The sequence below is a fragment of the Belonocnema kinseyi genome, chromosome 5 (genome assembly GCF_010883055.1).
Source record: "Belonocnema kinseyi isolate 2016_QV_RU_SX_M_011 chromosome 5, B_treatae_v1, whole genome shotgun sequence".
Taxonomy (NCBI): Eukaryota; Metazoa; Arthropoda; class Insecta; order Hymenoptera; family Cynipidae; genus Belonocnema; species Belonocnema kinseyi.
The window spans coordinates 150,669,197-150,690,144 of NC_046661.1; the positions used below are offsets into that span (position 1 = coordinate 150,669,197).

Below are 20,948 nucleotides of genomic sequence, written 5' to 3' on the forward strand. Positions count from 1 at the left end.
TCTTGAAAAGTTAATATTAAAAGAAAATTAAAGAATTATACAAAACCTTTTCAAAGATTTACAAAAATATCTACCCCCTTTTTGAACTCCCTCCATTTTTCGGCACGACTAGGCACAGACTTTTTTTTGAATCTAGAATTTTAAAGATTTTGTAATAATTGTAGCAGTTTTTAAAGAATTTTTGAAGAATTCAATAAAATAAAAAATCTAAAGACTCATGAGAAAATTTAACATTACTTTTTATTCTAAAATATTCATGAAAAAAAAAAATTATTAAAAAAAAAACTTCAAATGATTCCCAAAAATATCGAAAAAAGATCTAGAAAATTTCGATGCACAATTTTTTTATTTTGAAAGGCAAGACAGTTTTAGGCAACTTTTTTTTTATTTGGGAAGATTTAAAAAAATTCGAACTATTTTTAAAAGTATTTGGAACATTTATAAGTTTCTTAAGGATTCAAAAATAATAAAAAATTTAAAAAGATCTCGAACAATTTAAAACAAAATGTACATTTTTGAAGAGTTCGAAAAATATTCAGAATCTTTTGAAGAATTTTTAAAGGTTCCGACAGAAAAAAATTCCTAATATTTCTGGGAAAATTTTAACCAATATTTTATTATAAAAAATTAATAATAATAATAATTATGTTCAAAGAAAATTTTAAAATATTTTGAAATACCACAAAAGATTTTCAAATTTTCGAGAAATAAACAATAAGATATTTTAAAGTTTTGCCACAATTTCAAAAACAATAAAAAATGTCGGAAGATTTTAAAAGATTCATGAGAAAAAGTAAAGACATTTACTTTGAAAGATGATTTTTAAAAAAATTCAAAAATGTTTTTGAATGTTCTCAAGAAACCTCGAGAAATTATTTTTATATTCTTAAAACAAATGAAAAAGTGAACCTACAAAATAAATTTAAAAATAAATACATCTTTTTTCTCTGAAAATGCAAATGTTTTGTTGAAAAATAATCAGTTATATAAAAAATTTTATTTAAAAAATAACAACTATTAATTTTTCCGTTGATAATTCACCATTTTTGTTAAAAATTGATCTCTTCGGTTTAAAGTGTAACTATTTTATTTAAATTTGTATTTTTGGAACAAAATTAATCTTCTGGGTTGAAAATTCATATTTTTTAGAATTAATCAATTTAGAATGAGGATTTAACTATTTTGTTGTAAAAACATTTTTTTTCGAATTTTTATTTTTCTATTAAAATTCATATTTTTTTGTAGAAAATTAATTTTCTCGGTAGAAAATACATTAACTTGGTTGAAAACTCAATTATTTAGTTGAAAATTTGCCTTTTCTATCAGAAAATTAATATTCATGGTTGAAAGTTCATATTTTTATTCTAAAATTAATTTCTTTTGGTTGAGTATTCAACTATTTTGTTGAGAATTCGTCTTTATTTGGATAATTACAACTGTTTTTTTATTTTCAAATAAAAATATTTTTTGTTGTTAAAAATTGAATTATTTTGTTGTAAATTTGCTTTTTCTACCAGAAAATTAATATTGTTGAATGATGATTCATATTTTTGTTTGTGAACTGATTTATCTTATTTGAGAATTTAACTATTTTGTTGGAAAATCGTGTTTCAAGTTGAATTCAAATTTTTTTATAATAAATAAAAAAGTTTTACTGATTGAAATATCAACTATGACATTCGTCGGTGAAAATTCGTCTTTTTTGCTAGAAAATGAATCTTCTTGATCGGAAATTTATTTATTTGATTGAAAATTCAACTACTTGTTATAAATTCTTATTTTCGTGTTAAAAAATTAAACTGTTTCTTTATAAAAAAAATCTTTTTTCGACTAAAAATAAAACTGGTTGAAAATGAATCTTTTTGGTTGAGGATTCAACTATTTGATTAAAAACTCTTATTTTTGTAATGAATTCAACTGTTTTTTATGTAAAAATAACATATTTTTTTCGTTGGAAATTCTTATTTTCGAGTTAAAAAATTAAACTGTTTTTTCTTTTTCTAGATAATTGGTAACTTTTAGAAAAAAATCTTTTTTCAACTTAAAATAAAACTGATTGAAAAATAATCTTTTTGGTTGAGGATTCAACTATTTTGTTGAAAATGGTTATTTTTGTAATTAATTTAACTGTTTTTTTATGTAATAATAACATCTTTTTTCGTTGAAAATTCCATTTTTGGATTAAAATTCTTATTTTCCAGTAAAAAAATTAAACTGTTTTTTTTTTTTTTTGGATAATTCGTTTCTTCCAGAAAAATATTAATCTTTTTACGACTGAAAATAAAATTGGTTAAAAATGAATCCTTTAGGGTTTGGATTCAATTATTTGGTTGAAAATTGTTATTTTTTAAATGAATTCAACTGTTCTTGATGTAAAAATAACATATTTTTTTGTTGAAAATTCAATTTTTTGATGAGATATTCTTATTTTCGAATTAAAAAACTTAATTTTTTTTAGATAATTCGTCCCTTTTAGAAAAAACAAATCTTTTTTCAACTAAAAATAAAACTGGAATAAAAAAATTTTTTTTTAGTTTATCAAATGAACTGATAACTAAATAAAATTGTTTTGATGAGAATAAAATATTCAACGCATCTTATTATTTTTGCAAGTTATTTTCCATCATAAGACCGTACATTCTTGAAAGAGAAGTGAACAATAAACTAAGTAGTTAATTATTGTTAACGAGGTTATTGCAATTAACCTCCTTCGCTTTTTACCAGTTTTATAATTGCAGGTTGCAACGAAAATTGAAGAAAACCAACTGGTATTTTTAAACTGAACACAATAGAAAAATCTAGTTTTCGAATGCACACCGTGTTAACAAAGATAACAGTACACTCGGCCTTTCATAGTTTTCTATTAGGTTCCAATTAAGGTTACATTGGCACATGAAGCATTCTGCGGCGTACTTCCTACTATCAAAGAGGCATACCAATAACTAATATATTTTGCACTTCTTTAATAAAAAAAAGTATCTTCTTATGATAAAAAAGATTAAGAAATTCACAAATTTGTTGCAAAAATAACTCACTCGAATTGTGAATATTCAAAACTGACGAATTTTCAATTACAAATCATTAAAATTAAAGAATTTTTAATTGCAACTCTCAAACCCTCAAACGGTACACTAGTGCGAATTCGCACCTGAAGTTTTTTAATTTTGTTATTATTTACCCAAACACAGCTGCAGCGGATTATTCCCGCATATATTAAATAAATATCTTAAATAAGTGTGATATATGCTAGTTGTTTATTATTTGTTCAACATATTAAATATTTAATATTAACATTGCAAACAAACCAATTCGCACCAGTGTACCGTTTACGTATTCTGGGTTGGAGTGTACCGTTTTAATGTTAATAACAACAATTTAAAATTTTGCAAGTTTTAAATTTAAAAATTATATGATAGTTATGCTTTACATTCGACATTGCTTCAATTTAGTCCATTTGAAATTGAAAACTTGAATTTTGATTCCCAAAACATAAAAATTGATACATAAATCTTGAAAATTGAACAATTTTAAATTCTATATTTTTGAAAGTCAAGAATTTCAATTTTAAATCCTCAAAATTTTAGAAATTTTAATTTTGAAAGTTTAAAATTAAAGCATTTAAAATTCGAAAATTAAAAATTAAAAATTATGCAAGTTTAAATTTCACCATCTTTAAAATTCAAGAATTTTCAAATCAACAAAAAAACTTACCCTTTCATTTAAAAAATCATCGAAACTAAAAATTTTTTACGCATACATCATTAAAATTCAAGAGTTTTTAATTTCACAAAAAATGGTAAAACTTTGAATTGTCAATCTTCAAAATTGAAAACTTTTTAATCTTGGTAATTTTTAAAATGTTGTTATGCTACTTTTAAGTTTTGCAATTAAACATTATGCTATTTTGATGCTTTACATTAAAAATTTCTTCAATTTCGTCGATTTGAAATAGAAAACTTGACTTTTAATCCCCAAAACATAAAAATTCGAAATCATCGAAATTTTAGAATTTTTATTCATACATCTTTAAAACTAAAGAGTGTTCAATTGTTAATCTTCAAAATTGAACTATTACAAAAAAATTTCAAAATTATATACCATTGAAATATAAATCTTGGAAATTGAACAATTTGAAATTCTATATTTTCGAAAGTCAAGAATATTAACTTTAAATACTCAAAATTTTGGAAATTTTAAATTTGCATTTTTAAAATTAAAGCGTTTTTCAATTTAAAAGTACACAATTAAAAATTATGCAAGTTCAAAGTTTCACAATTGAAAGTAGATAAATTTGAAGTATTTAGAATTAAAAAATCTTGAATTTTAGGTTTTAAATTATGTTATTTTTATGAATTACATTTAAAATTTCTTCAATTTGGAAGATTCAGAATTGAAAACTTGCCTTTTAATTTCCAAAATCATCGAAAATTAAGAATTTTGATTCATACATCTTTAAAATTCAAAAGTTTTCAATTCAACAAAAAGTTGTAAAACTTTGAATTATAATTCTTCAAAATTTTAAACTTTTTAATTTTGATTAACATTTTTTTTATTTTGTTACTTTTAATTTTTACAATTAAACACTATGTTATTTTGATGCTCTAAATTCGAAATTTATTCAATTGGGAATATTTAGAATTGAAAACTTGTCTTTTGATTTCCAAAATCATCAAAATTTAAGAATTTTTACTTATACAGACAAACTGAACAATTTTCAATTTTAAATCTTCAAAATGGGAGAACTTTAATTGGAATTTTTTTTAATTAAAGAGTTAACTGGAATAGTTCAATTATAAAACAAAAAGTTGAATTTCCAATTAAAATTATGAATATTTAAATAAAACATTTAAATTTTCAATTACAAAAAAGAGTTTTTGATCAAGATAATTAATTGTCGAATAAAATTGTAAATATTTAACTGGAAATGAATATTTATTATTATTTATTATTATTTATTATTTTATTATTTATTATTTAACTAAAATGATGAATATTTAAATGTAATACTTAAATTTTTAAGACTTTTTTAAACAAAAAGATTAACCTTTCAATAAATAATTTTCTAACAAAAAATCGATTTTTTAACAACATACGTGAATTTTCAACGAAATAGTTGAATTTTCAATTATCAAAGACCCAATTTGATCAAATATTTGAGTTTTTAACTAATAGAAAAAATCAATTTTAAATTAAATATGGAAAAGTTAAATTTTCAGTTAAATAAATTAATAGATTTTAGTAGATAATTCATCTTTTAGGTGAAAAATTCACATATTTTGTTGAAAACATTTTTTTATTGAAATTTAATTTTTTTTAGTTAAAAATTCAATTAAATATTTACTTAAAAATTTTCTTTTTTCTTTGAAAAAAGAAAATTTCTTTTTCTTTCTTTTTCCAATAATCAAGTTAATTTTCAGAATTTCTGAAAATAAATACAAAAATTCAACGACAAAATTTGGACAACCTGCATAAAATGTTCCTAATTTTATTTGAAAAACATAAACATTTTCCTGATAAAGAAAAGAAAAAAATTTTTTTTTCGACAAAACATAAAAAAAGACAAAAGAAAAATTAGAAGGCAACCAACCAAATTCCCTTTTTTTCTTTTTTATTTCCTTCGTATTTTTTATTTGTATTATTATCAAATCACAACAAAAAACAATTCTAAAAAATAATTAACAACGTTTCGGTATTCTTACAGCACCCTTATCAACGAAAAAATAAATAAATAAAAATAATTTGAGCAGCCAGGAACAGCAACGAAATTACAATGCTCTCTTTAAAGTGAGTGTGTGTGTGTGTGTGTGTGAGAGAGAGAGCATCGTGGTTTCGTTGCTGTTCCTACCTGCTCAAATTATTTATTATTAAAATTTTTTTGCCTTGATAAGAGTGTTTTATGAGTGTTGTGATTTGATAATAAAAAAATAAAAAATACGAAAGAAATAAAAAAGAGAAGATCATTTTTGTTTTCTTTTTTTAGACATGTGACCTATTCAGGTAACCAAATTGGTTTAAATTGTTTGGAAAAAGGGAGCATTGCGAAATTTGTGCTTTTCTCAGTGCCATTGGCTCGGCGCCGACAATTTAATCAACGTTGAGATCGATTCAGAGCAGCGTTTATTAATTAGAGACAATTCTGCGCAAGTAGATCCCTCTTCTCTAATTGATTGAAAAAGCGTGTTTGAGGATTTAACACCGAATGGATGACAAGCACTCAGCAATTAATTAATTATTTGCTTCGCTGCACGAACTAAACTGAAATATTATTCTCTTCCCTCAGAATCAGAAACAAGAACAAGAACATTAATGTAGAATAATGTAATCTTAGAATATTATTGTAAATTAATTTTTGATGTCAAACTTTGTCGATTACTGGTCAAATAAATTTTGGAGAAACGAGGAAAAATTTGCCTCAGCGCGGATTTGAACCGGAAAAGCCGCTATTCACGAGTCGAGCGTTTAACCAATTACGGAACCGGGACCACAGCAGATCCTTTGTTGTTTCTCCTATTTCCCGGATCGTGGTTCAAATCTGGGCCGAGGCAGATTTTTTTATTGTTTCTTCCAAAATTATTTCACCAGTAATAGGCAAAAACTAACATCAGAAATAAATTAATTAACCTGGTCGAGAAAATAATATTAATATTTTATATTATTTTAAAACCCAAGAGATAAAATTGAAATCCCTGACAATTAATTTTTAAAGATAAAAATTTTGATCTTGTAACATTTTTAATATAGAAACTTTAAATAAGTGCCACAAAACAATTTTAAATAGTATAAAATTGTAGGTCTAGTGGGAAATAGTTGAATTTTTATACAAATAATGGAATATTCTACCTACAAAAATGAATTTTCAACTGAATAATCGAATTTTTAATCAAAAAAATATTAAATTTAAACTAAAAACAGTTGAATTTTTAACAAAAAGATAAATTTTTGACGAAAAATTAAATAGTTATTTCAAACAAAAATACAAGCGAACTTTCAACAAAATAGTTAAATTTCAAACCAAACAATTTAATTTAAAATCAAATAATTAAATTTTCAACAAAGTAGCTGAATTTTCAACTAAAATAAAGAAACTACAATAAAAATATTCAAAAGAAAAATTTGTTTTCTTTTCCAAATTCAGAAGAAAAATAAATAATATAAATTTAATTTCTTCCCATTCAATAAAAATCTTCAAAATTAAGAATGCTTTTCGGCATGATACAAACCTTGAAAATAAAAGGGTTTGCTTTCTTCAATTCAGAAAGAATTGAAAACCAAAATTTCCTCCCTTCCAACTCAATAAAAATGTTAAAAATTAAAAAAATCCCTCTTCCAATTCAGGAAAAGTTGAAAATTAAACTTTTCAGCTTCCAAGCCCAATAATTTTATTTTAAATAATCAATATCCCTCTTCTATTTAAGAAAATTTGTTAAAATAAAATGAATAATAAAAATTTCATCCATTTAAAAATGATAAAAATCTTGAAAATACATTTGAGTAATAATATTTAAATTTTCCTTTTACAATTCAGAAAGAATTGAAAACCAAAATTTCCTCCTTCCAACTCAATAAAAATGTTTTAAAAAATTATACTTTTTCCAATTCATAAAAAATTGAAAACGTAAATTTCCTCCCTTTCAACTCAATGCAAATTCTGAAAATTAAAAATGATCAATCGTCTAATTCATAAAATATTTAAAAACAAAATTTCCTACTTGATAACAATTTTGAAAATTATAATGCTACTTTATGCTACTTAAAGAAATATCAAAATTTCCTCGTTTCAAAATTAATAAAAATCTTGAAAATACCCAAATTTCTAATTCAGAAAAAAAATTTGAAAATCAAAATTTGCTTATTTCCAACTTGAAAAAAATGTCGAAAATTTCCCTCTTCCAATTCAGAAAAAAATGTTAAATAAAATAAATATAAAAAATTTCATTCTTTCCAATTCAGCAAAAACCGTATAAAATTTCGTACGTTTTTGTAGAAAATTAAGTTTCTTCATTTAAAATTCAACTATTTTTTAGTTGAAGATGCATCATTTTAGTTCAAAATTCATCACTTTGAATGACAATTCAACTAATTTGCGAAAATTCAACGTTTTTTTGTTAAAAATCCTTTTTTTTATTGAAAATTTAATTTTTCCATTTACGAGTATTGTATATATTTTATATTTTTTAGTTAAAAATTCAACAATTTAGTAAAAAATCGAACTATTGAGAAGAAAAATGTTTGTTTTCTTGATATCGCAAAAAAACTGTTAACTGCAAAATTAATTATATTCCATTTATTGTCACATATTCTGCAGAAAAATCGTCTTTTTAGTCTAAATATTTAACATTTTTGTAAAAAAGCCCTAATTTTTTATCATAAATTCTCTTATTTAGTTGAAAATTAACACTTTGGTTGAAAATGTAGTTTTCGGTTGAAAATTAATATTTTCGGGTTAAAAATTCGTCTTTTTTACTTCAAAATTCAACAATTTAGTTGAAATTTTTTTCTTGCGTGACTGAAAAATCATGTTTGTTGAAAATTAATTTTTTTTGTTTATAGAAAATTGATTTTTTTAAATTGAAAGTTTCACTATTTCATTTTTGGTTAAAAATTTATCTTTTTAGTTGAAAATTCCACTATTTGTTTCAAAATTTATCCTCTTTATTAAAAATTCATGTATTATATTGAAGAATCGTATTTTTATTATAAAATTAGTCTTTTTCGTTGAAAATTCAACCACTATTTTGTTGAAAGTTCAACTATTTTGTCAAAAATTAATTTTTTGTTGAAAATTCATAGTTTTCTTTAAAAATTGATCTCTTTGGTAGCAGATTCATAATTTTAGTTGCATATTCTACATAGATTTTATTAAAAAAAAATGTATTCTACTATTTTCGTGAAAAATTTCCTAATTTACTGTTGAAACAAATTTTTTTTATCACCACAAAACGTTCATATTTCAATTTGAAAAAAGATAAAAAAATTTCTAAAAAAGAACAGAAATTATTTTTAGGCCAAAAATAAAAAAGAGGACAGAAAAATGAGAGGACAACAACTAACCAAATCCCCTTCCTTCTCTTTTTAATTATTTCGTCTTTTTTATTTTTATCATTATCAAATCACAATAAAAAAAACATTTGCAAGAAAATAATCGCCAACGTTTCGGCACTCATACAGCACCCTTATCAAGGAAAAAAAATAAAAAAAAACCGAGCAGGCAGGAACAGCAACGAAAACCACGATGCTCTCTCCCAATTTGGCTTGATTCTCGAGTGTCAGGACGAGAGAATCGTGTTTTCGTTGCTGTTCCTGCCTGCACGAAATTTATTTATTTATTTTTTGTTATGAAAAACGTTGGTAAATATAATTTACAAACGTTTTTTATTGTAATTTGATAATAATAAAAATAAAAAAGACGAAATAAATAAAAAGAGAAGGAAGGGAATTTGATTGTTTGCCTCCTCATTTTTCTGTACCCATTTTTATTTTTGTCCTAAAAAACAAATTTGTTTCTTTTCTTTTTTTAGAAAATTATTTATCTTTTTTTTCAAATTGTGACAGGGACGTTTTGTTGTACTGATTTAATTAGTTGAATTTTTACTAATTCAGATTTATAGATTAGGCATTATTCGGAAATTATGAATAAATAGTGTCGTCAATATTTTTTTTATCTGAAGAAGCCATAGAAATATTTAAATATCATTTGGATCAAGTACAAACTCTTTCTCCCTTTTTTTTATTGGCGAAACTAGTTCGCAGAACCCTATATTTTTCGGGGGTACTAGAATTCTTGGATGAGAAATGCAAATGAGAATAAATTTAATGGAGGGAGTTGCAATATGCCATGAAGAGCAAACTAAATCGATATTTTTGTTAAACATGAAACGTATTTGAACGGATACTGCGAATACTTAAAACCCTGTTGAGATTGACGCACTTATCTTAATTGCTGACGTCAGAGAACAGGAATTTTCTCATAACTAAAAAAATTCGCTGAATTAAATCATCAAAATCCATCGATCTAAATTAGAAAATAAATTGTTAGAAAAGAATAAAAATTATCCATTTTTTGTGATACAATTCATCTTGAAGTATAGGATATTTTTGAATTGTTCAAATCTTTTTTGAGGAAAAAAATTACCGGGTTTATTCGGGTTCGCAAAAAATCATCAGGGTCATTGTAACTAAAAAAAATTATAAAAACTTACTAAAAACATTATAAAAACTGAAAATTAGTTAATTTAAAGTAATTGTGAAGGAACTGCGAATTTAATCACACTAGTGTAATAAACAATTTTTAAATTAAAGCTTAACAAATTTTAAGTTCCTAAATTTTTATTCAAACGCTCAATAATATACAAAAAATTTAATTAAATAATTCTCAAATCTTTTATTTGATCAATTTTCCATTGTAGGTCTTTATTTATCAGGGTTCATTTTCAGTTTTGGATAATAAAAAGTTTTTATGTTGATCTACTGTCAACATAAACAAATAATTTTTTAAATTGTACTATAATGCGAGTGTTAAGAAATGAACAATTATTGATTTAACAAAGTAATTCTGAATCTCTTTAAAATTCAACAATTTACAGATTTTAACGTTAAAAATTGAACTTTTTCATTAGAGAAGTCTAAGTATTTTAACGGCATTTTTAAGTTTGATTGAAACTTTTATCAATTTTAAAGTCATTTTTCATTAATTGTTTCATAAGTAAAAGATTTTATCCCTTTTCAAATCCTGTTAAAGTATTGTTTCAGTTGAAACTATTACATTTTTAACTCATTCAATTAAATTTTTAAAATACAAAAATAAAATAACAACTTTCAAAATTTCTATTGAGTTTGAGGGGATGAAATTTTGGTTATCTATTTTTCATCTGAATTTAAAGAGGACATATTTTCTTTTGAATATTTTTTATTGAGTTTGAGGGAAGAATTTTATATTTTCACTTTTTTTCTTAAATGGAAGAGGGAACTTTTTTTAAACACATTTTTTATGGTGTTGGAAGGGAGGAAATGTTGTTATTCAATTTTTCCTGAATTGGAAAATTTTTGTTTAAAATATTTTATGAATTGGCCTAGAGACGTTTTTAATTTTCATACTTTTTATTGGGTTGGAAGAGATGCAATGTTTGCTATTTATTTTTCATTTGAATTTGAAAAGGACATTTTTGCTTTTAAATATTTTGAGTTTGAAGGGAGGAAATTTTGGTTTTTAATTTTCCTAAATTGGAAGAGGGACATTTTTCATTTTTTAACATTGTTTTGAATTAGAAAAGCGGAAATTTTCATTTTCGTTGCTTTCTGAATTGGAAAAGGGAAATTTTTTTAAATTGCAAAATTCAAATTTGGTTGTTTTAACGATTTTTATGAAGCTGGAAAGGAGGAAATTTTGCTTCTAAATATTTTATGAATTGGACGAAAGATCATTTTTAATTTTTAAAATTTGTATTCAGTTGAAGGGAGTAAATTTTCTTTTGTTCATTTTTTTTCGAATTGGAAAAAGGAATTTTTTTTATATTTTTATCGTGTTGAGGGGAGGACTTTTTTTTAGAAATTGTTTTCTGAATTGGAAAAGGGAAATTTTTATTTTCAATTTTTCTTGAATTGAAGAGGGGAAATTTTGTTACTTTCAAGTTTTTTATCAAGTTGTAAAGGAAAAAATTTTGGTTTGAAATATTTGATTAATTTGCATATGGGCATTTTTAATTTTCAGAATTTGTATTGAGTTGAAGGGAGGAAATCTTCTTTTTCAATTTTTTTTTAATTGGAAAAAGGATATTTTTTTTAAACATTTTTATGGAGTTGGAAGAAAGAAAATTTTGGTTTTCAATTTTTCATGAATTGGAAAAGGGAAATCTTTTTATTTTCAAGATTTTGATCAAGTTCGAAAGGAAAAAATTTTGGTTTTTATTTTTTCTGAATTGGAAAAGGGAAATTTTTTCAATTTCTTCTGAATTGAAAGAGGGATTTAACATTTTTTTACGATTCGTATAGAGTTGGAAGCAATGAAACTTTGGTTTTTTCTGAATTAGAAGAGGACATTTTTTTAGAAACATTTTCATTGAGTTTGAAGTGAAAAAATATCGATTTTCAATTTTCTCTAAATGAAAGAGAGACATTTCTTGTTTTTAAGATTTTGAGCGACTTGGAAAGTAGGAAATTTTTTGAATCAAATGCCCCTAAACTGCAAAATAAAAATGTTGGAACCTTTATAAATAAGCAATTCAAAGATTTAATTAATAACTAATTAATAAGCCAAATTTTCTCCCTTTGTTGAAAATTTTTTGCTTTCCAACTTGCTAAAAATCTTGAAAATAACAAGATTTCCCTTTTCCAAATTAGGAAAAATTGAAAACCAAAATCTCCTTCCTTCCATCTCCATAAAAAAATTTAAAAAGAAAATTTCCTCCCTTTCAACTCAATAAAAATTCTGAAAATTAAAAATGATCATTCTTCCAATTCATAAAATATTTAAAAACAAAATTTTCTCCTTTCCAACTTGATAATAATCTTGAAAGTAACAAAATTTCCCTTCTCCATTTCAGGAAAAATTGAAAATAAAAAGTTCCCTTTTCCAATTCAGAAAAAATGTGTTAAACAAATTTTCTTCCTTCAACCCCAATAATTGTAAGAAAAATATCCTTTTTCCAATCGGAAAAAAATCAACAAAAGAAAATTTAATTCCTTCAACTTAATACAAATTTCTATAAATAAAAAATGATCATTCTTCTAATTCATAAGATATTTAAAAACAGAATTTACTCCTTTCCAGAATCATAAAAATCTTAAAAACAACAAAATTTCTATTTTGTAATTAAAAATAAAATCAAAATCCAAATTTCCCTTTTCCAATTCAGAAATTAATGGCAATCAAAATTTCCTCCTTTCTAAATAAAAAAAAATGTTAAAAAATAAAAAATGTCGCTCTTCCAATTTGGAAAAAATTAAAAACCAAAATTTCCTCCTTTGAAACTAAAAATATTCAAAAGCAAAAATGTTCTCTTCAAATTCAGATGAAAAATAAGTAACAAACATTTTATCCCTTCCAACCCAATAAAAAGTATGAAAATTAAAAGCGTCTCTAGGCCAATTCATAAAATTCTTCAAACAAAAATTTTCTCCTTTACAACTTGATAAAAAACTTGAAAGTAACAAAATTTCCCTTTTCCCATTCAGGAAAAATTGAAAATAAAAAGTTCCCTTTTCCAATTCAGAAAAAATGCGTTAAACTCAATACAAATATTCAGAACAAAAGATGTCCTCTTTAAATTCAGATGAATAATAAATAACCAAAATTACATCCCCTCCAACTTAATAGAAATTTTTTGAAAATTGTTCTTTTATTTTTTTATTTAAAAAATTTAATTGAATGTGTTAAAAATTTAATAGTTTAGACTTTACTTATGAAAAAATTAATGAAAAATGATTTTAAAATTGATAAAAGTTTCAATCAAAATTAAAAATGCCGTTAAAATACTCAGACTTCTCAAACGAAAAAGTTCAATTTTTAACGTTAAGATCTGTAAATTGTTTAATTTTGAAGAGGGTCAGAATTGCTTTGTAAAACCAATTATTGTTCATTTCTTAACACTCGCACTATAGTACAATTAAAAAAATAATTTATTTATATTATAGTCAAAAACTGAAAATGTACGCTGAAAAATGAAGACCTAAAATGGAAAATAGAAAAAATAAAAACAATTTAAAAAAATGCAATAGAACTTATTTTAAATTGCATAATATCACGTGATATGGACCTTGTGAAATGTCAAATGATTAGATAAATTTTTTTCCCAAAAAATTGTAAAATTCCCTGTCAACAAATAAATTCACTGCCATTTCCGAGTCAAATCAAATTCCCGGTCCAATGTCCACCATGAGTAGAGACAAATATTTTTGAAAATTATTTCACAATGGAACAATTTAGCTGGCAAAATAAGTTCAAAAATTTCAAATCACAGCACTTGCCATTTAAATTTAAGGCTACATTTTGAAAAATTGAATTTTACCTACGATTTCCGTATTTTTCATGCAACTTTTTGTTTAAATAATATTTGTTGAAGAACAAATGCTGCCTGTTCGCCGCGAGTATAAAAGTGGGACTAAAAATAAGCTTTATCAGTTATCAGTTTTAAAAGTCCAGTACTCACCGCTGCCGTGGCGACCGTTATTGTGACATGATGGTTATCAGAATTGTGATGTTGGTAAAATGTTGATCGTCGAATCGTCATCAAGCGCCCGCAGAAAAACCGGAAATCAAAATCAGAAAGAGAGGAAAGGGGAAAAAGGGGAAGAAAGATAAGGATAAAAAACATGGAAGGAGGAAAATAAATTTCATTAGTGAATTGCGTGCTTAATAAAATACAAATTATTTATTTAACATTAATACATACGCATACAGACTTCACGGCCCAAAATACTATAAAAATTGGAATAGAGTAATTTTTCAAAAAAAAAGGGGAATAAATTCTTTTAAATAAAAATTATTGTAGGTAACATTGAATTCAATAGGAAACGAATTTTTTACAAAATAATCAATTTTTCAACTAAGTTGAAGAATATTTAACTGAAAAAGAAATTAAGAAATTAATCTTCTACTAAAGAAGACAAATTAAACAAAATTTAAATTGTTAAATTTCAAGTTAAAAAGAATTATATTCAAACAGAGAAAAGACGAATTTTTAACACAAAAGTTCACTTTTCAACCAAAAGAGATCAATTTTTAATTGAAATGATAAATCTTTAACCAATAAAATAAATTTTTAACCACACATTTCTACTTTTAACCAAATACAGTTAAATTTCGACAAGAAACAAAAAATGAATTTTCTACCAGAAACATTAATTTTCTATTAAAAAAAAAAAATACGAATGAATTTTCAACCGATAATGAAATGGCTACATTTTTAGTTAAAAAAATTAATACTTGAAAAAAAAAACGAATTTTATACAAAAATTAATTTTTCAATCAGGGAAATGAATTTTTGAACTGAAAAGATGAATCGTCAACCAATAAAATGAATTTTTAACCAAGCAGTTCCATTTTTAACCAAGTCTAGCTGAATTTTTAACAACAAAAATATGAATTTTCCACCCGAAACATTATTTTTCTATAACAAAAAACATTTTTCAAAACGAAATTCATGACTTTTCAACCAAATAGTTGAAAGTTTCACCAAAAAATATGAATTTTCAACAAAAAATTAAATAGATAAAAATCTTAGTTAAAAAGTTAATATTTAACCGAAAAAGTCGAGATTTTCAAAGAATGATTAAATTTTCAACCAAACAAATTGTTTTTGAAATAAAATGATAAATTTTCAATGAATAAAACGTATTTTTAACAAAACATATCTTCAACCAAAAAAAATTAAATAGATAAATTTTCAGTTAAAATGAATAACATTATTGAATATGAATAACATAAGCCGAAAAAAACACAATAAAATTAATTTTTAACCAAAAGCGAACTGCAAACAACAAACATGAATTCTCAACAAAAAATGGTAATATCTGATATTTTATCAAAAAAATATTTATAAAAAATTAAAAAAAGAGTTGAATTAAACCAGAGAAGACAAATTTTCAAAAAAATAGTTCAATTTTTAACCAAAAAGATGAATCAACAAAAAGCTGAATTTAAAAAAAAAAGTTAGATCTTCAATCAAGCATAGTTGAATTTTCAACAACAAACAAAATCAGTTTTCTACTAGGAAGATTAATTTTCTAAACAAAAACTTTCAACCAAATTGTTAAACTGTAAGTCACATAAATGATTATTTAAACGAACACGAAAAAAGAATAATTCATAAATAATTATTATAATTAATTTTAATAATTTAATTTCATTTCTTTAATTTAAAAAAAAAATTTTTTTTTGTTTTTAAATTAAATTAAATTTTTTAAATAACTATAATTAATTTTTCAACCAAAGAAGTGATTTTTTAACTGCAATTATCAATCTTCAACCAATAAAATGAATTTTAACCAACCATTTCCACTTTTAACCAAGTGTAGTTGAATTTTTAAACAAAAAAGATAAATTCTCAAGAAAAAATTGTAATAATTGATAATCTAAAAATAGAAATTTAGTTTAAATACGAGACAGTTGAATTCAATCAAAGAAGATGAATTTTCAACCAAAGTGATAAATCAACAAAAAAAATTAATTTTTAATAAAATAGATCTTCCACCTAGCATAGATGAATTTTCAACAACAAAATTAATTTTCTGCCAGAAATTAAATTTTTTTTAAATAATTTCCTACCATGAAGATTAATTTACTATAACAAAAACTAATTTTCAATGAAAGTTAAGAATTTTCAATCAATTAGTTAAATTTTCAACTAAAAAAATAGTTTCAATAAAAAATTAAATAGTTAAATTTTCAGTTAAAAAATTAATATTTAACCAAAAAAGACGAGTTTTCAAAATTATTATTAATTTTTCAAACAAAAAAATTATTTGTTAACTGAAATGATGAATCTTCATACAATAAAATAAATTTTTAACCAAGCAGTTCCACTTTTAACCAAGTGTAGCATAATTAATTTTTCAACCAAACAAATTAGTTTTTAAATAAAATGATAATTCTTCAACCAATAAAATATACTTTTAACAAAAAAGTTAGATCTGCAACCAAAAAAGAGTTAAGTAGTTAAATTTTCAGTGAAAATGATTAATGTTTAAACTGAAAAAGACGAATTTTCCAAAAAATAATTAATTTTTTAACCAAAGAAATTAATTTTTAACTGAAAAGATGAACCTTCAACCAATAAAAAGAATTTTTAACCAACAATTTCCACTTTTAGCCAAGTGTAGTTGAATTTTTAACCAAAAAAGATGAATTCCCACAAAAAATTGTTATAATTGATATTTAAGCAATAAATATTTTTCTTTTAAACACCGTAAGTGAAATTCAAATAAAGAAGACAAATTTACAATAAAATAGTTCAATTTTCTACCAAAGAGATGAATCTACAAAAAAATGAGTTTGTATCGAAATAGTGAGATTAATAAATTTACTATATAAAAAAAAATAAAATTTCTTAATACAAATTCATTAATTTTCAAACAAATTGTCGAACTTTTGAACTATGAATTGTCAGCAAAAAATTAAACAGTTTAAATGATTTTTTAACTAAAATGACTATTCTTCAACAAATAAAATTCATTTTTAACCAAAAGCGAACTGCAAACAACAAAGATGAATTCTCAACAAAAAATGGTAATATCTGAAATTTCATCAAACAAATATTAAAAAAAAATAAAAGACAATTGAATTGAACCAGAAAAGACAAATTAAAAAAAAAATAGTTCAATTTTCAACAAAAAACAAAATTAATTTTCTACCAAAAAGATTAACTTTCTATAAAAAAAAAATTCAACAAAATTCATGAATTTTCAACCAAATAGTTAAACTTTCAAATTAAAAATATGAATTTTCAACAAAAGATTAAATAGTAAAAATTTCAGTTAAATAAATTAATATTTAACCGAAAAAGATGAGTTTTCAGCAGAATAATTAATTTTTCAACCAAGGAAGTTATTTTTTTACTGGAATGAAGAATCTTCAACCAATAAAGATACTTTTTAACCAAGCAATTCCACTTTTAACCAAGTTTTGTTGAATTTTCAAACAAAAAGATGAATTCTCAACAAAAAATTGTAATAACTGATTAATTTTCGATACAAAAAAGAATAATTTTTAACAAAGTTCATGAATTTTTAACTGAATAGTTGAACTTTCGACTAAAAAATATGAATTTTCAACAAAAAATTGAACAGTGTATTTTTCATTGAAAAATATTAATATTTAACCAAATCAAAAACGAATTTTTTAAGTTTGAATTAATTAACTTTATACCAAAAAATACAAATTTTCAAGAAAATACATGAGTTTCAAACCAAAAAGAGTAAAATTATCAACCCAAAATATAGCTCTTTAAACAAATAAATCCATATTTATCCAAATAATTAATTTTCAACCACATCAATGAATTTTCAATAAAGACGAAGAATTTTCTATTAAAAAGACGAAATTTCAACAAAACACAAGAGTTTTCAAAACAGTTGCATTTTTTACCAAAAGAGCTAAAATTTATGTCAAAAAATATACATTTTAAAACGAAAAAAATTATTTTTCTACAAAACAGGTGAAATTTTAACAAAGAGATGAATCTTTAAAAAAATACTTTTGTTCCAAAAAAGATTATTTTTAACAAAATAGTAAAGATCTGAAAAAAGGTAATTTATAACATTTTTTCAGAAGACAGTTGATTTTTCAACAACAGATGAATTTTTAACCGAAAAAGGGAGAATTTTATATTTAAAAAGACGAATGTTTAACGAAATAGTTGACTTTTCGAGAAAAAATTGGCTTTTCAACAAAATAATTGGATTTTCAACAAAATAATACAATGTTTAAACAAATAGTAGAATTTTTAACAAAAAGTGAGAAATTCTCATCCAAAAATATTATAGTGAACTTTTCAACCAGAAAGAATTAATTTTTTAAACAAAAATAGTTGGATTTTCTCTTAAAAATAGGAAAAAAGAGGAGAATAGGGGGAAGATTGTGAAACCTGGTATATTAATATACAAATGTATTTGTAAAAAACTGAAAAAAATATTTTCAGTCAATATTTTTCTAAAGTAACTTGATAATATAAAAGTGATTTCTTTACTGGATTTTTAAAAATCCCTGTGACACAAATTCCATTAATTTTCATTATCTTCAATAATTCGTCAGTTGACTCAATTGACCCTCCACCAGACGATAAAAAATGTAATTCCCCCAGCAGTAAAAATACCAACCAGTGAATATTAGCGAAAATTGATTCACGAGACGTTTAATTATTGTATATTATTTATATAAGAAGTGATTTTTGTATCTAAAAAAATCCCTTTTTCAGTAACCACCCTGTTTAGGGAACAGTGAAAATGCTAAAATGAAAAATTAATAATTTTTGAATCGCTTAATAACTTCTGTTCAGTCTTTGAATTTAAAATTCAAAAAAATTTCCTAGTAGTCAAAAAACAATTTTAAATTTTTGAAAAAAAACTTCTAATTTTCTTTTAATAAGTAAAACTTAACAATTTTCTAATCCCGACTTTTTTTGCAAAAACTACACATACAAAATTTATCATAATATTATAAGACACCAATTTTTTTATCAACTCAGCGATTTGATTAATTTAATCATTTTCACACAGTCCTAACCCTGATTTTTTATTCAAAAAAACTTAATACTCATTTCTGAAAAAAGAATGCGGATGTTTTTTAAATTATAAATTTATGTTTAGAGCGATAAAAAATCGCTTACGTGGATTTTGCGGAACGAAGATGACGGCCGAGGTTTCCATTCTGAAATTTTGGATTTGAATTTTTTTCTCGAAATGTCACTTTAACCGTACGAAGAACGCAACTCTCGATGATCGCGTGTCGAATGCAGGGACTGAAATAGATTTTTTCAAATGTCAAGATTCATCGAATTCCAGTCCTCTGACGAAGGGACTTGACCGGATCCTCAATTCTGAATCCTCTCCAAAATTTTCAATCATAATTTTAAATTAAATTCTAAAAGATGAAAATCATTGATTGATTGATTTAAATAAATCACTTTCTCAATTCTCGCCTTTCTTATCACTCCGGAAAAAAATAAAGGAATAAATTTTAAATTCCAAAGAATTTTCAAGAGATTTAAAAGGATTCAGGTTATTTCAACAGATATCAAAGGATTTAAAATATTTTACGGTATGTTTAAAGATTACAAATAATTTTAACTAGATTTCAAACATTTAAAGGAGTTTCTAGGATTTTAGATTATTTTTGAAACTTCCAGTAAATTTTAGAGAGATTTAAAAAGTATCAATCAATAGGTTCTAAAAATGTTGTAGGGTTTTTTAAAAGATTCCAAGGAATTTTGAATAAATTTCCATAATTTCAGGGATTCCAACGGATTCTGAAGATTTTAGAATAGTTCCAAATTCCAAGGAATGTTCAAGATCTTTAGAAAATTTCAAAGGATTTAAAAATATTTTAGGATATTTTAAAAGATTCCAAGGACTTTTCAATAGATTGAAATAATTTAAAGGAATTCCAACGGATTTGGAATATTTCAGGGTGTTTAAAACATTCCAAGGATTTTTGAAGATTTTTCAAGATCTTTCAAATGTTTCGAAGGATTTTTAAATAAATTCGGGTATTTTTAATGATTCCAAGGATTTTGGAATAGTTTAAAAAATGTAAGGGATTCTGCGTAAAAGGTTTCGAGGATTTTAGGATATTTAAAAAAATCCAAAGATATTTCAATATCTTTGGATTTTAAAATTATCCAAGGAATTTTAAAGAGATTTAAAAAGTTTTGAAGGGTTCCAACAGATTTGAGAGATTTCAGGGTATTTACGAAAATTCCAAGGAATTTTAAACATCTTTAAAAGGTTTCAAAGAATTTGGAACACGTTTTAGGGTACTTTAAAAGATTTCAGAGAATTTTAAATATAATTCAATAATTGGAAAGGACTCGACAGGATTTTAGGCTATTAAGAATTCCAAGAAATTTTAAAGAGGTTTATAAAGTCTCACGGGATTCTGAAAGGTTTCGAAAATTGAAGGGCATTAAAAAAAATACCAAACAAGTTTCAAAGGATTTGGAATATTTAAGGTTTTTTTTTTAATATTCCAAGGAATTTTCAGAGATTCCAAAGAATTTTTATTAGATTTTAATAATTCGAAGAGACTCCTAAGGATCTTAAGGATATTAAAAAAATCCAAGGATATTTTAAGACCTTTATAAAGTTTCAAAGACTGGAATATTTTAGGGTATTTTAAAATATTCCAAGGAATTTTAAATATAATTCCATAATTTAAACACACTCCAAATGATTTTCAAGATTTAAAGGTATTTCTAAAACTTACAAGGAATTTTAAAGAGCTATAGAAAATTTCAAAG

General features: G+C 23.5%; 1 protein-coding gene across 4 annotated transcripts in view; it reads right to left on the reverse strand.

Moving 5' to 3' along the window:
- Positions 1-20,948, reverse strand: part of LOC117172501 (septin-7) — a 178,067-nt gene that overhangs the window by 137,729 nt on the left and 19,390 nt on the right. For 2 of the 4 annotated variants that reach the window (XM_033360506.1, XM_033360508.1), the window contains one exon: positions 14,145-14,146. In XM_033360506.1, the coding sequence (XP_033216397.1) occupies positions 14,145-14,146 (2 nt within the window). Of the gene's footprint in view, positions 1-14,144; positions 14,282-19,319; positions 19,574-20,948 lie in introns of those variants that run through there. The other 2 variants (XM_033360507.1, XM_033360505.1) reach the window with 2 other exon arrangements.